The sequence below is a fragment of the Pseudochaenichthys georgianus genome, unplaced genomic scaffold (assembly GCF_902827115.2).
Source record: "Pseudochaenichthys georgianus unplaced genomic scaffold, fPseGeo1.2 scaffold_590_arrow_ctg1, whole genome shotgun sequence".
NCBI lineage: Eukaryota > Metazoa > Chordata > Actinopteri > Perciformes > Channichthyidae > Pseudochaenichthys > Pseudochaenichthys georgianus.
In genome coordinates, this window is record NW_027263149.1 from 1 (window position 1) to 16282 (window position 16282).

At 46.8% G+C, this 16282-nt stretch overlaps 1 protein-coding gene across 1 annotated transcript; it reads right to left on the reverse strand.

The window, feature by feature from the left end:
* Window positions 1-36: 36 nt before the first annotated feature.
* Window positions 37-14455, reverse strand: LOC117443348 (syntaxin-10-like). Its single transcript, XM_034079337.2, has 7 exons — window positions 14279-14455; window positions 13595-13670; window positions 6180-6273; window positions 5388-5482; window positions 3599-3661; window positions 2368-2466; window positions 37-563 (listed from the first exon to the last, which is right to left on the reverse strand). The coding sequence occupies exons 1-7, from the start codon at window positions 14311-14313 to the stop codon at window positions 453-455; spliced, it is 573 nt and encodes a 190-aa protein (XP_033935228.1). The 5' UTR covers window positions 14314-14455; the 3' UTR covers window positions 37-452.
* Window positions 14456-16282: the final 1827 nt, after the last annotated feature.

The following is a 16282-nucleotide window of genomic DNA, read 5'->3' on the forward strand; positions in this document are numbered from 1 at the left end:
CTCTCTGTCTGTCCCTCTGTCTATCTGTCTGTCTGTCCGTCTGTCCGTCTCTCTGTCCGTCCCTCTGTCTGTCTGTCCCTCTGTCTGTCTGTCTGTCTTTCTCTCTGTCCGTCTCTCTGTCCGTCTCTCTCTCTCTCTGTCTGTCCCTCTGTCTATCTGTCTGTCTGTCCGTCTGTCCGTCTCTCTGTCCGTCCCTCTGTCTGTCCGTCCCTCTGTCTGTCTGTCTGTCTTTCTCTCTGTCCGTCTCTCTGTCCGTCTCTCTGTCCGTCTCTCTCTCTCTCTGTCCGTCCGTCCGTCTTTCTCTCTGTCCGTCTCTCTGTCTGTCTGTCCGTCCGTCTGTCCGTCTGTCTGTCTGTCTCTCTGTCTGTCCGTCCGTCCGTCCCTCTCTGTCTGTCTGTCCGTCTGTCTGTCTCTCTGTCCGTCTGTCTGTCTGTCCGTCTGTGTCTCTCCACTCACACAGCCTGCTCGTCCAGCTCGTCCCCGATGCGTCCCGACATGTCTTTGAGGACTCTGATGCTGCCAGACACCAACTCCAGCTGCTCGTCCTGGTCCTCCATGATCAGCTACACACACACACACACACACACACACACACACACACACACACACACACACACACACACACACACACACACACACACACACACACACACACACACACACACACACACACACACACACACACACACACACACACACACACACAGACACACACACACACACACACACACACACACACACACACACACACACACACACACACACACACACACACACACACACACACACACACACACACACACACACACACACACACACACACACACACACAATGACCTAAGAGCTCCACACACTGATACCTGATGGAAACACACTCTTCTATCTTCAAATCAAAAGGTGTCAGCTATCACAGTGGATGTTTTTTGTTATTCAATTCTCAGTAGAACCACAACCTGCCGCCGGATGTGTGAAGGGATATTTTCATCACACACAGGGAACGGAAACCAGCCGCTCACACACTCCGTGACACTAAAGCTGAACTCTACGCCTGGGTTTAATCCTCTCTCTCTGCACAGCGGGAAACTTTGTCCAGCTGACGTCTCCCTTTCCTCCATCACAGCGGGAATCCTCCACTCTCTCTCTCTGTGTTTCTTTGATCAAATCATCTGTTGACTTAACCTCATAAAACACACTTCAGCATTGTCCAGTTTCAGTCTGACAGTCAGACTCTCATGTTTATAAAAAATCAAGTTTGAAAACTGCAAGCTCATCTTACTTCCCTTTTCTCCAAATAAAGCTTTATTTTAACGCCTTTAGCTTAGCGGTGGTGATGTGAAGTCATGTGACCGTGCTGTAGTTCCTTTATAGCCGTACATTAGCCGTCTTTAGCTTAGCGGTGGTGACGTGAAGTCATGTGACCGTGCTGTAGTTCCTTTATAGCCCAACATTAGCCACCTTTAGCTTAGCGGTGGTGACGTGAAGTCATGTGACCGTGCTGTAGTTCCTTTATAGCCCAACATTAGCCACCTTTAGCTTAGCGGTGGTGACGTGAAGTCATGTGACCGTGCTGTAGTTCCTTTATAGCCCAACATTAGCCGCCTTTAGCTTAGCGGTGGTGACGTGAAGTCATGTGACCGTGCTGTAGTTCCTTTATAGCCCAACATTAGCCGCCTTTAGCTTAGCGGTGGTGACGTGAAGTCATGTGACCGTGCTGTAGTTCCTTTATAGCCCAACATTAGCCGCCTTTAGCTTAGCGGTGGTGACGTGAAGTCATGTGACCGTGCTGTAGTTCCTTTATAGCCCAACATTAGCCACCTTTAGCTTAGCGGTGGTGACGTGAAGTCATGTGACCGTGCTGTAGTTCCTTTATAGCCCAACATTAGCCGCCTTTAGCTTAGCGGTGGAGACGTGAAGTCATGTGACCGTGCTGTAGTTCCTTTATAGCCCAACATTAGCCGCCTTTAGCTTAGCGGTGGAGACGTGAAGTCATGTGACCGTGCTGTAGTTCCTTTATAGCCCAACATTAGCCACCTTTAGCTTAGCGGTGGAGACGTGAAGTCATGTGACCGTGCTATAGTTCCTTTATAGCCCAACATTAGGTTTTTATATATATGGCGATTGTATTTACGCTTCAGAAATCATAAAGTGGTGTTACTATGTGGAGATTATCCTGCTGAACAAAACGTGTAAGTATCATAAATGTTTGTCAGATATTATTTTTGGGAGTAATCCAAAATCACATTGAGTAATCCCTTTGTCTTTTTATGGCGGGAACCGGGAAGATACTACCTTCATAAATACGTCACTACTCTATTGCATCCTGATACTAACCTACTTTCTTTTGCACTTTTCATTCTCCCCCTCTACCTGCTGCTGCTCCTGTTGCTCCTGCATGTATCTGGAGTTTGCCGACACCAGATGAGCCTCCAGTCCCGTCGACTTGTCCTGACCTAATGTCAGAAGAGCCTGGACACACACACACACACACACACACACACACACACACACACACACACACACACACACACACACACACACACACACACACACACACACACACACACACACACACACACACACACACACACACACACACACACACACACACACACACACACACACACACACACACACACACGGGGGAAAAAGAGTGAGTTTAAAGGTCACCTATTCACCTGGGGGGGGGGGGGGGTTACCTTGGATGCTGATTGGCTAATGGACAAAAAATCGTTATGACTCAGCTATCAGCTCATTTTCAGACAGGTTTTTATAGAAATGGATCAAAAAGAGAGAAAATCTTTGTTCCTGAAACTTTCAGAGTCTCTTTACACAGAGGGGACACATGTTGATGTAGAAGAGACATGAAGAAGAGGGGACACATGTTGATGAAGAAGAGACATGAAGAAGAGGGGACACATGGTGATGTAGAAGAGACATGAAGAAGAGGGGACACATGTTGATGTAGAAGAGACATGAAGAAGAGGGGACACATGTTGATGTAGAAGAGACATGAAGAAGAGGGGACACATGTTGATGAAGAAGAGACATGAAGAAGAGGGGACACATGTTGAAGTAGAAGAGACATGAAGAAGAGGGGACACATGTTGATGAAGAACATGAAGAAGAGGGGACACATGTTGATGTAGAAGAGACATGGAGAAGAGGGGCCACGTGTTGATGTAGAAGAGACATGAAGAAGAGGGGACACATGTTGATGTAGAAGAGACATGAAGAAGAGGGGACACATGTTGATGTAGAAGAGACATGAAGAAGAGGGGACACATGTTGATGTAGAAGAGACATGGAGAAGAGGGGACACATGTTGATGTAGAAGAGACATGGAGAAGAGGGGACACATGTTGATGAAGAAGAGACATGAAGAAGAGGGGACACATGTTGATGTAGAAGAGACATGAAGAAGAGGGGACACATGTTGATGTAGAAGAGACATGAAGAAGAGGGGACACATGTTGATGTAGAAGAGACATGGAGAAGAGGGGACACATGTTGAAGTAGAAGAGACATGAAGAAGAGGGGACACATGTTGATGTAGAAGAGACATGAAGAAGAGGGGGTCCTCTGTATCGACTCGACCCACCTCTCTGTTCTTCCTCTCGGCCTGAGCCACTGAAGAAGGGCTGGACAGATGATCCTTCATCTCCTGCACAAACACAAGCAAACTCTTTACATGTCTCCCCCACGACGTGTCCCCACAACGTGTCCCCATCGTAGCTTGAACTCATCGCCGGCTCCGAGCAGCGGCTTCATTGACGAGCTCTCAGTAATAGAATCACCAGCCGGCTAATCCAAAGGTCACGAGGCCTTGTGTCCGCTCGCTCCTTTGTTCGGCTCCGTGACTCAGTTCCTCTTCAGGTCTATTTAAAGCGGGAGCATTCGCCGGCATGTCACAGAGAGTGACTCAGGTTCTCCATGCGGCCCGAAGCCGGATCCATTCAGGAGGAACCGGCCAACAGGTACTGACGGACGACCGATGAGTCTCTCCTCACGATGGAAACACAGATACAGCATGACTGAGATCCAGATCTGAAAGGTTTGACCTGCACAGTCTGCGAGCTCCATAGAACACGTAAAGGACCCATGTCATGCTGTTCCCGTTGTCGCCCGTCCCCTTGTTGCTATGGAGGTTCTGCATGTAAAGTCTGCAGAGTCACAAACCCTAAAGTGCACCCTGTAGCGAGTAAAGCTCTCACGCAGAGAAGACCTGTCTGCTGCCCCAGAACGCCTCGCTGGACATTTCTCTTCTTCCATTGTTTGCTTCCTGGTTCTGTGACGTGTGAACTCCCAGATCAACAACGAAGGACCGGGTTGGCCCAAATGGACCAATCAGCGGAGCCCCTCCCACACCAGGACCCCTTGGCTAACTAGCAGGGAGTCCCATTGACTTGCATAGAGCTCCCTGGACGCTACAGACGAGTCGGGAAGGTGGAGAAAGGCTCTCCGCAGACCCTTTCTCAATATCAAGCCACACTTGTTGTTTTTGCTTCGGCTGTGAGTGTGTGTGTGCTCAGGGTGAGTTTCGCTTGTTCTCGCCGACCCGGAAACCTGTCCGCTCCTCGACCAATCAGAGCGCACTGGGCTCACAGGGAGGAGCTCCAACAAGCCGTTTAGGACAGAGAGTGAATACACATGCTATCAGAGATGCTGTGAGAAACCAATGAGAGTTTGGAACATTGAAGAATTTAAATCTATTCTAGTCGACCTCAACGATGGAACTATGATCAGGAGAAATGGCCGCCTTTAAGTGATCAAAAATCCTCAGAGAAGAGCCCTTTTAGTCTCGTGTCCTTCTACTTGTTATTTAGGACCCGACAGCAGGGCTTTGTGGTCTCTCAATATATTGCATGTTGTTCCTGTTTAGTGTTGTGTTTCACGTGTATGAAAACTACACTTTGATTAAGAACGGTTTATAAACATTATTTACATATTTGTGTAATATTGCATTCCGTTTCGTAGCTACCTCACCATGGCTTATAAAACCTTATCTATCACATGTTACGATGACAGTGTGCTGTCTGTGAGGCCGACAGCGAACTGGCTTTTCTGTTTCTAAACTGTTAAAGCGTATCTTCATTATTTATCCGCAGGAAAACGGTTCAGTATCGATGTATCTACGATATCAAAAGACGATATCAGTAATAGATGTATCTGTCAGAAGTCGGGTTTTTGCTGTACATACGTGAAAGATAAAAAGATATATGCGAGTCATAATTTAATATATAGTGTTTCTTCAGAAGATTCCACTTCCTGAAGTTCACTGAAACGTGAGGTGTCTAAAGGGTCAGTGTTCACACTCCAATGCAGGAGATGCCACACAACGTTTTAGATGCATCGGAGATAAAGCACACGTCTTAGTGCTCACAGCGTACCTGCACGGATGCCCTGGTGCGCTCCACGAAGGCTCTCCTCTCCTGGAGCTCATCGTCGCCCAGTCGGAACTTCCCCGGGTTCGACTCCACGATGCCTGAGGCCAGTTAAAGACCCAACACACACACATCTATCTATCTATCTATCTATCTATCTATCTATCTATCTATCTCCACACACACACACACACACACACACACACACACACACACACACACACACACACACACACACACACACACACACACACACACACACACACACACACACACACACACACACACACACACACACACACACACACACACACACACACACACACACACACACACACACACACACACACACACACACCCTGTGTGAAGGGATATTTCCATCACACACAGGGAACGGAAACCAGCCGCTCACACACTCCGTGACACTAAAGCTGAACTCTACGCCTGGGTTTAATCCTCTCTCTCTGCACAGCGGGAAACTCTGTCCAGCCGACGTCTCACTTTCCTCCACTCCGTGTCTCACACCGAAACAGTCAAAGCATCGGCCCGGTTCTGATTCATCGCTGAAAACTGACCTAAGAGACAACAAGACTTTCTACAATAACAGATCCATGACGTTCGTAACTTGTGATGTGTCGTGTCGTAAAGCACGTTGAGCTGCATGCGTGAAAAGCATCTTTATTATTATAAGGGATGGGATAAGGGGGCAGAGGGGAGAGGGACACAGAGCAGCTGGTTGATGTTGTGCAGAGACAGGCGGGCAGGGCAGATAAGGGACCTCCAAAGGGTGAAGGATACTGATGGTCTCGCTGAGGTCCTCCAGGTCCCAGTCGATGGCCCTCAGGCAGTTCCTCAGCTCGTTGGCACTCCAGTCCAGCTCATCCCGACTGACCTGAGACCAGCAGAAACAGACACTATGAGTATGTTTATTTATAGAGCACATGTTCACACACAGAGGCAATTCAAAGTGCGTTAGGACGTGATATATCGTGTCGTGGCGATACTCATATTTACTTAATGTGTTGCAGGATTTATTTATTTTTGGGACGTGCGATATTAAGAAGGCGAATGAACTCAAACATGTTATAATTATTTTGCTGCTTGCTACAAAAGGAAAACTCGCGCGGCTCTCATGTCAGGGGTACTGAGTGAGTGACATGCAGGCTCTGTCAGCAAACCACCAATCACAACCATCACTGTTTCCCATACATTGATTTATTTGTGACGGACCGCCGCAAATAAATACGGTCCGCCACAAATGGATCTCATAAAAATAAATAAAATGATTATTATTTTTTTTATTTTTTTTGGTGGTCTAATGCAGTGGTTCTCAAATGGGGGTACGCGGACCCCTAGGGGTACGTTGGAGTACTGCAGGGGGTACGTGAGATTTATTTTACGTTAAAAAAAAAAAAAGTAAGGAAGTTTGAGCAGTGTGGGTTTTATATTAACAGAGTTCCACATATTTCAAAACGTGAAGTGTAATAACTGCAGTTGGCCTCGCTGTCAGAATGACAAAGCTCCTCAGTGAAGCTCGAGCCCATGTTTCACTACATTGTACAACTTATTAAAAAGATCAGTTCAATGCAGCTAATGTCGTCTTGGTGTTATTGCATGATGTTAAAATTGGTTTGCCATGAAATTAGTGATGGATTGTAAACATTTGAAATGTAGCATTTAAGTGTTTCTCAGTTACTGTTGTTGTTTTAATAAATCAGACACTGATGGTGCAGCGCCGTGCTGTACCTCTTTATGTAGGCTTTTCCCCTAACAAATTGTTTTTGCGCTGATCAGGGGGTACTTGGCTGCATTTTTTTTTCAAAGGGGGTGCATGATTGAAAAAAGTTTGAGAATCCCTGCTCTAATGGATAGTGAGGTGGGCTGATGGTCGGAAGGTTGCGAGTTCAAATCCCGCCTGGAACACCACCACTAGTCTGCCCTTGAGTAAGGCGCTTAGCCCTAGGGAGAATGTCCCTGTAACTGGTCGTTGGAAGTCGCTGTGGAATGAGGCGTCTGCTAAATGCCTAATGGTAAATTATATTGTTGGGAGAATAAACCCCACAGGTCCTCAACTCCGGAGTGTCTCACTCATTAACAACGCAACACAGAGCAACAAGAACGTTGTCTACAGTAGCCATGAACTCGTATGTATCTTATTTGACGACCCAAATTGGTTAAGGGGATTTTGGCTTTTCTTCCCGGGGGGGGGCTTGTGGTGCGGTGCCCCCACAAACAGAATCAAATTCCTTTGGGAAACAGTGATTCCTGATCGGATCACAGCAGGGTAACCGCGCTAGCTCAGCTTGTTGCTCTGAGAACTTAAGATCCAGAAGTCCGTGACTAAAGACACATATCGAGCCGTCCATGGCCAGGCCCCAGCCTACACCAATGACCTGATCCACCCGCACCTCACAACCCGGGCCCTGAGGTCCTCTGAGCAAGGCCTCCTAAGGGTGCCCCGAACCAGGCTAAAGACTAAGGGTGCCCCGAACCAGGCTAAAGACTAAGCGTGCCCCGAACCAGGCTAAAGACTAAGGGTGCCCCGAACCAGGCTAAAGACTAGGGGTGCCCCGAACCAGGCTAAAGACTAAGCGTGCCCCGAACCAGGCTAAAGACTAAGGGTGCCCCGAACCAGGCTAAAGACTAAGCGTGCCCCGAACCAGGCTAAAGACTAAGGGTGCCCCGAACCAGGCTAAAGACTAAGCGTTCCCCGAACCAGGCTAAAGACTAAGGGTGCCCCGAACCAGGCTAAAGACTAAGGGTGCCCCGAACCAGGCTAAAGACTAGGGGTGCCCCGAACCAGGCTAAAGACTAAGGGTGCCCCGAACCAGGCTAAAGACTAAGGGTGCCCCGAACCAGGCTAAAGACTAGGGGTGCCCCGAACCAGGCTAAAGACTAAGGGTGCCCCGAACCAGGCTAAAGACTAGGGGTGCCCCGAACCAGGCTAAAGACTAAGGGTGCCCCGAACCAGGCTAAAGACTAAGGGTGCCCGAACCAGGCTAAAGACTAAGCGTGCCCCGAACCAGGCTAAAGACTAAGGGTGCCCCGAACCAGGCTAAAGACTAAGCGTGCCCCGAACCAGGCTAAAGACTAAGGGTGCCCCGAACCAGGCTAAAGACTAAGGGTGCCCCGAACCAGGCTAAAGACTAAGGGTGCCCCGAACCAGGCTAAAGACTAAGGGTGCCCCGTACCAGGCTAAAGACTAGGGGTGCCCCGAACCAGGCTAAAGACTAAGGGTTCCCCGAACCAGGCTAAAGACTAAGCGTGCCCCGAACCAGGCTAAAGACTAAGGGTGCCCCGAACCAGGCTAAAGACTAGGGGTGCCCCGAACCAGGCTAAAGACTAAGGGTGCCCCGAACCAGGCTAAAGACTAGGGGTGCCCCGAACCAGGCTAAAGACTAAGGGTGCCCCGAACCAGGCTAAAGACTAAGGGTGCCCAAACCAGGCTAAAGACTAAGCGTGCCCCGAACCAGGCTAAAGACTAAGGGTGCCCCGAACCAGGCTAAAGAATAGGGGTGCCCCGAACCAGGCTAAAGACTAAGCGTGCCCCGAACCAGGCTAAAGACTAAGGGTGCCCCGAACCAGGCTAAAGACTAAGCGTGCCCCGAACCAGGCTAAAGACTAAGGGTGCCCCGAACCAGGCTAAAGACTAAGCGTGCCCCGAACCAGGCTAAAGACTAAGGGTGCCCCGAACCAGGCTAAAGACTAGGGGTGCCCCGAACCAGGCTAAAGACTAAGGGTGCCCCGAACCAGGCTAAAGACTAAGCGTGCCCCGAACCAGGCTAAAGACTAAGGGTGCCCCGAACCAGGCTAAAGACTAAGGGTGCCCCGAACCAGGCTAAAGACTAGGGGTGCCCCGAACCAGGCTAAAGACTAAGGGTGCCCCGAACCAGGCTAAAGACTAGGGGTGCCCCGAACCAGGCTAAAGACTAAGGGTGCCCCGAACCAGGCTAAAGACTAAGGGTGCCCGAACCAGGCTAAAGACTAAGCGTGCCCCGAACCAGGCTAAAGACTAAGGGTGCCCCGAACCAGGCTAAAGACTAGGGGTGCCCCAAACCAGGCTAAAGACTAAGCGTGCCCCGAACCAGGCTAAAGACTAAGGGTGCCCCGAACCAGGCTAAAGACTAAGCGTGCCCCGAACCAGGCTAAAGACTAAGGGTGCCCCGAACCAGGCTAAAGACTAAGGGTGCCCCGAACCAGGCTAAAGACTAAGGGTGCCCGAACCAGGCTAAAGACTAAGCGTGCCCCGAACCAGGCTAAAGACTAAAGGTGCCCCGAACCAGGCTAAAGACTAGGGGTGCCCCGAACCAGGCTAAAGACTAAGCGTGCCCCGAACCAGGCTAAAGACTAAGGGTGCCCCGAACCAGGCTAAAGACTAAGCGTGCCCCGAACCAGGCTAAAGACTAAGCGTGCCCCGAACCAGGCTAAAGACTAAGCGTGCCCCGAACCAGGCTAAAGACTAAGGGTGCCCCGAACCAGGCTAAAGACTAAGGGTGCCCCGAACCAGGCTAAAGACTAAGGGTGACCCGAACCAGGCTAAAGACTAAGCGTGCCCCGAACCAGGCTAAAGACTAAGGGTGCCCCGAACCAGGCTAAAGACTAAGCGTGCCCCGAACCAGGCTAAAGACTAAGGGTCCCCCGAACCAGGCTAAAGACTAGGCGTGCCCCGAACCAGGCTAAAGACTAGGCGTGCCCCGAACCAGGCTAAAGACTAGGCGTGCCCCGAACCAGGCTAAAGACTAAGGGTTCCCCGAACCAGGCTAAAGACTAGGGGTGCCCGGGCCTTTGAGGCGGTGGCCCCAAGGCTTTGGAACAAACTCCCCCAGATAATAAAAACCTCGGCCTCAATAGAGATTTTTAAGGGGCCGTTAAAGACCCAGCTTTTCCGACAGGCCTTTGGGTCGTCGGAGGAGGTGAGTTAGTGGCTGTCTTTTTTATTGGTGTTTTGTCGTATGTGTTACCTGCTGCTGTGTTATGCCTTTTTTATTTTTTACATGTTATAGTTGTACTTTGAATTGTGTCCTGTGTGCTGTACTGTAAAGCACTTTGTACATCCGTGTTGAGAAGGGTGCTATATAAATAAAGTTTTACTTACTTACTAAAATCCTTCATCCGGTTAAATATTGTTTAGAAAATACCAATTGTATAGCATTAAAGTTCAAGGAAGGATGCGGACAATTAAACTGTCTTTTCTTCAACTGCTGTATTGCTTCATATCGCAGAGGCAGAAAATATCAAATGTCGTTTCTTCCAGTATCGTGCAGCCCTACTTAATAGCCTGTAGTCCAGTGATGCTTTCCATCGAGCTCTAGAGGGCAAGATCTAAAGGAATCATGACGTATGCTGGATACCAAGAGACCTTTAAAGCACGGCGATTTAATAGAAGCAGATACAACAGAAGCAAATGCTAAATATACAACATTTGGACGCACGCGAACATCACAGCAGGACAGGAAAGAAGAAGCTACACGTTGACACTTATACAAAGGACAGTAAGAAGGGAAGCACGCGTAAGTATAGGGAACATATTATGTACCTCAAAAGTATAGCCAATCAACAGCCAGGATATAAACACTATTAGACTATGTTAGTGAACCAGTCTCCTTATAGGTCATTATTACACATATTCCCTTTGTACTGAATATTGAAACGTAACTGTGTAATATATATAATATAATGACTTTAATGTTTTTGTAAAGCACTTTGAATTGTTGTTGACATGTGTGATATAAATGAACCGGCCTTATTCCCTTTTATTTGTATATTGTGTATATACTGTGCGGCGCAGTGGGTTGTGCGCAGGGATGCATACCGGTTACTGGTGGCGACGGTATACCGTACCGAAATCAGATCCGGTTTCGATACTTTAAAAAATGTCAATTTCATTTTAGAAGTGAGTCCGTGGCCCGTGATGGCGGTGTTATAAATTAGATTGCATAATCGTTTTTCTTCATATTTGATGTATTTTTGTTTGTTCAACACTAGAAAGGTAAAAGTCCCACAAATGAACTGTGGGGGGATTTGTTTCGTCTCACCAGTGACGGCAGATGTTGATTTTAAAGATGAGATCTCATGACCTTTATTCTATTATGTATTTGTTCTCTAGTCGAATCTCAGGTTTAACATTAATTATAACGGTGCTATAACGGTCTGTTTGCATCGACAAGATGTGCTATTCACGCGGCACACCTGATGTGTTATAAAAGATATTCCATAATCGGTTTTCTTCATATTTGTTATGTATCTTTCATTGTTTGTTCAGCACTAAAAGGTCCAAGAAGTCCCTCAACTGAATTTAATATTCATTTGACTTGTGAACTATATCGTAAAGCGCTTCCTGGGAGTAGTTGTGGGATGATACATTTTCAAAGTATCAGGATATGTATCGGTTGAGTATCGGTAGCGTTCAGTGGTATCGGTATCGTAAAAAAGTCAACGATCCCTAGAACTTGTGCGTAGGGATCAGAGGGTCAAAGGTTCGAGTCCCACTGCAGTCAGCATGTCGTTGTGTCCCTGGGACGCTTCACCCCAAGTTGCTCCTGTGGGGATTACCAATTTGCCGCCATAGGCAAGATTTTAGCCTAGCTAGCTTTAGATTTAACCCCCGCGGCCGCTTACACAGTTTATTCCAATGTTAATAAAAGCAAACAGAAGCTGTGTACTTTTTTTGGGAGTTTGATTTAATTAAAAACCTATAATTGCACACGACCATTATTTAAAAAAAAAGAACAATTTCACATAAACCTCTGGTTTTTACTGGGACTGGGGCAGTTCAACTTGATTTGGGGGGGGGGTGCCATAGTTTATGGGCGCTGTACGCAATATATACGTAGTTCTGTTAGTATAAGATAATAAGATGTACTTTGTTGATCCAAAATTGGGAAATTGTGTTGTTATGAAATTTAAAAATATATATTTTTTTAATTTCTAGCCCTTTTTTTTTTTCCGGCGCCCCCTATGGGTTGATGCGCCCTTAGCATTCGCCTATACTGCCTATGCCGAGGGCCGGCCCTGGCCCACAGTACTGAGTATGTAAGTCGCTTTGGATAAAAGCGTCTAACAAGTTACTTGTAATGTAATGTTCGCTTTCTTGGACTCAATAGACACCGGCTTTAGATCCTGCGCTCTTGTTAGAAAGAAGAGCTGCATGACTCTCAGTGTCTCACAGCCTCAGGTCAGTGACAGAGGCCTGTACTACGAATCCAGTTCAACAGACCCTGGGTATGTTTGAGTTACCCGGCTCACCTAATCCTAACGACTCGCTAAGCGGTCCTACGACGCTGGTTATCAACTCCGCAACTCAAGCCAGGGTCTCTCCGTCCGGCTGAGAGCGCGTTCACATGAAAGGGGCGGGGCTAGCAACATTGGACCAATCACAAACAAGGACAAGCGTGCTGACATACTTCCTGAATGAAAAGTCAACTATAATATTAGACATATGAAGAAGTTAAACTTTAAACATCCATGACTTAAACACTTGATCCAGGATCAAAGCCACAGAGCTGCAGCTGCAAGGTGAACACAGCTGGTGTTTGAATGCGTACATTAACAGGTTTATGATATCACTGCCCGTCTAAAACACGATCTGACTTTAATTACATTTGTCTCGAGTGTTTCGTCAACTTATGTGTTGTTAAAATAATGCTTCTGCATACAGTCTGTGACGCTGTGAGTGTTGCACGGCCAGATACGGCTCAGCTGACTCAGATCAGGAGAGATATGATACATTATGAAGTGATATGCCGCGGACTGTACTTAATGTACTCTGATCCGGTTACTTATGTTGAGGCCGATATTTAAGTGCTTTCTTAACGCTAATGTTATAATAGTCAGATTGCTCTTAAGATGGAGGTGATATTCTATTCATGTTCACGTTCACACAGTCGGTGATTTTTGCCGGCCGTCTTTCCTGCGACGGCAGCTTTTCTGTATTTCCTTTCTCCTGTAATATGACTTGATCGCTTTAAACTCCGCACACTGAGCTCTGATTGGTCAGCAGGCGGTGCTTTCACTGAGTTGAGCTCTTAGCCTGCAACCTAACCTGCTCCGGGGCAGGTTGGCCGCTCAGCATCAGTTACCATGGAGATCTAGCCCGCTAAGAAGAGAACCAGCTTCGTAGGACCGGAGACCCAGAGTTTTCCCTGAAGTTAGCCGCTAAGAGAACATCCGGCTTCGTAGTACACAGGCCTCAGGTGTAAGAGAGAGATGCTCACCTGAGTGCCTTCCTGCAGCAGCTCCTCCCATCTGTCAAACAGCCCGCGAGCACGAGAGAGGGCCTTCTGCACCTCTCTGAACACACACACACACACACACACACACACACACACACACACACACACACACACACACACATTTTTGACAGGGTAACATTGATGAAGTATTTATTTATTATTTAGTGTTATTAAGATAGTAATGTCCTTCAAACATCGCATACAGTCAAAGCATGCATCCTATGTGAGGTGTGCAGTAGCAGTGTCCTTCGTCCTCCTCTCGGACACCTGGCTGTCACTTTTCCTGCTCCTTGTTTAACCACAACAAACAGAAGCTAACAGTTCGCATCCTTCTCTAACTTCACAGCCCTTTGTAAACTGCCTGACAACAGTCCCGCGTCTTCCTTTCGTCTTCTCACTAGCAGCCAGATGAAACAAAGGTACATCTCAGAGATGACTCAGAGCGGAAGAGACTCTTTTTTTAGTCTAAACAAACGTAAACAAACTGATTAGCGTGTAGCTCTGATGCTAGTTAGCTACAGCTAGCATTAGCCTTAACTTCGATAATATAACTTTGTTTTAAATGAAAACACTAACTCACTGTCAGGTTAAGCTTTTAACACGTTATAGAAAAGGGTCAGCTTGGCGTTTTGTTGAGTTTAAGGTCTTCATTGGTACATTTCTTACCCTTTCACAACGAAAAATGGGTCTTCTACTGACATGATGCTGAACGTTACTTCCTGTTCTCTTCACGCGCATGCGCACTGTGCAGGAAGAGATCAATAGTTTATATTTCGTTAAACTAAATATCATAACACTCAGTCGTGGATAGTCCGTGTATCTTCGTTTCAATTGTTGTTCTTTCTTAAACCAGTAAACGGGAAAGTACGGAAGCCTGTTTGCGCCACAGAAAAGGTACAATGTATCCTGCAAATCCAAATTATGAGATGTAAGCAGAGGTGTAAAGAAACTTAAAGGTACTGTATTTAAGTACAATATAGAGGTACTTGTACTTTAGTATTTACATGTACTGCTACTTTGTGCTTCTACTCCACTACAGCTCAGAGGTAAATGGTGTACTTTTCCTCCACTACATGTATTTAATACCTTTAGTTACTTCACAGATGTGGATGAATGATGTGAAATATAATCAAGTGTTGAATCAGACTTTAGTTCCACCTGGAGTAAATCCACCAGCTACCCTGCAGTCTACAAAGTACTTCAGACTAGCTGCACCTTCACCAGCTACCCTGCAGTCTACAAAGTACTTCAGACTAGCTGCACCTTCACCAGCTACCCTGCAGTCTGCAAAGTACTTCAGACTAGCTGCACCTCCACCAGCTACCCTGCAGTCTACAAAGTACTTCAGACTAGCTGCACCTTCACCAGCTACCCTGCAGTCTACAAAGTACTTCAGACTAGCTGCACCTCACCAGCTACCCTGCAGTCTGCAAAGTACTTCAGACTAGCTGCACCTCCACCAGCTACCCTGCAGTCTACAAAGTACTTCAGACTAGCTGCACCTCCACCAGCTACCCTGCAGTCTACATAGTACTTCAGACTAGCTGCACCTCCACCAGCTACCCTGCAGTCTGCAAAGTACTTCAGACTAGCTGCACCTCCACCAGCTACCCTGCAGTCTACAAAGTACTTCAGACTAGCTGCACCTTCACCAGCTACCCTGCAGTCTACAAAGTACTTCAGACTAGCTGCACCTCACCAGCTACCCTGCAGTCTGCAAAGTACTTCAGACTAGCTGCACCTCCACCAGCTACCCTGCAGTCTACAAAGTACTTCAGACTAGCTGCACCTCACCAGCTACCCTGCAGTCTGCAAAGTACTTCAGACTAGCTGCACCTCCACCAGCTACCCTGCAGTCTACAAAGTGCTTCAGACTAGCTGCACCTTCACCAGCTTTGAGAACACTTTCATGATCAATCATTATAAAACATATCATATATATTATTCTGAAATGGACCAATCTGCACAACGACTACTTTCACTGTCTTTCTCTATATTCTGATGAGAATACTTTTCTACTTTCACTTGAGGAACATTTTGAATGCAGGACTTTTACTGTAGCAGAGTATTCCTACACTCTGCTACTTCTACTTTTACTCAAGCACAAGATCTGAGTACTTCTACTTTTACTCAAGCACAAGATCTGAGTACTTCTACTTTTACTCAAGCACAAGATCTGAGTACTTCTACTTTTACTCAAGTACAAGATCGGAGTACTTCTACTTTTACTCAAGTACAAGATCTGAATACTTTTACTTTTACTCAAGTATAACAAATGAGTACTTCTACTTTTACTGAAGTACAACATCGGAGTACTTCTACTTTTACTCAAGAACAAGATCGGAGTACTTCTACTTTTACTCAAGAACAAGATCTGAGTACTTCTACTTTTACTCAAGTACAAGATCGGAGTACTTCTACTTTTACTCAAGTACAAGATCGGAGTACTTCTACTTTTACTGTAACAGAGAATTCCTACACTCTGGTACTTCTACTTTTACTCAAGAACAAGACCTGAGTACTTCTACTTTTACTCAAGAACAAGGTCTGAGTACTTCTACCACCTCTGGTATAATACTATATATATATATATATATATAATCACCAGGTGCCCAAAGCCTCCTTCAAACTAAAAGCACAGAGAACTGCTGCAACTGAACTAACTGATAA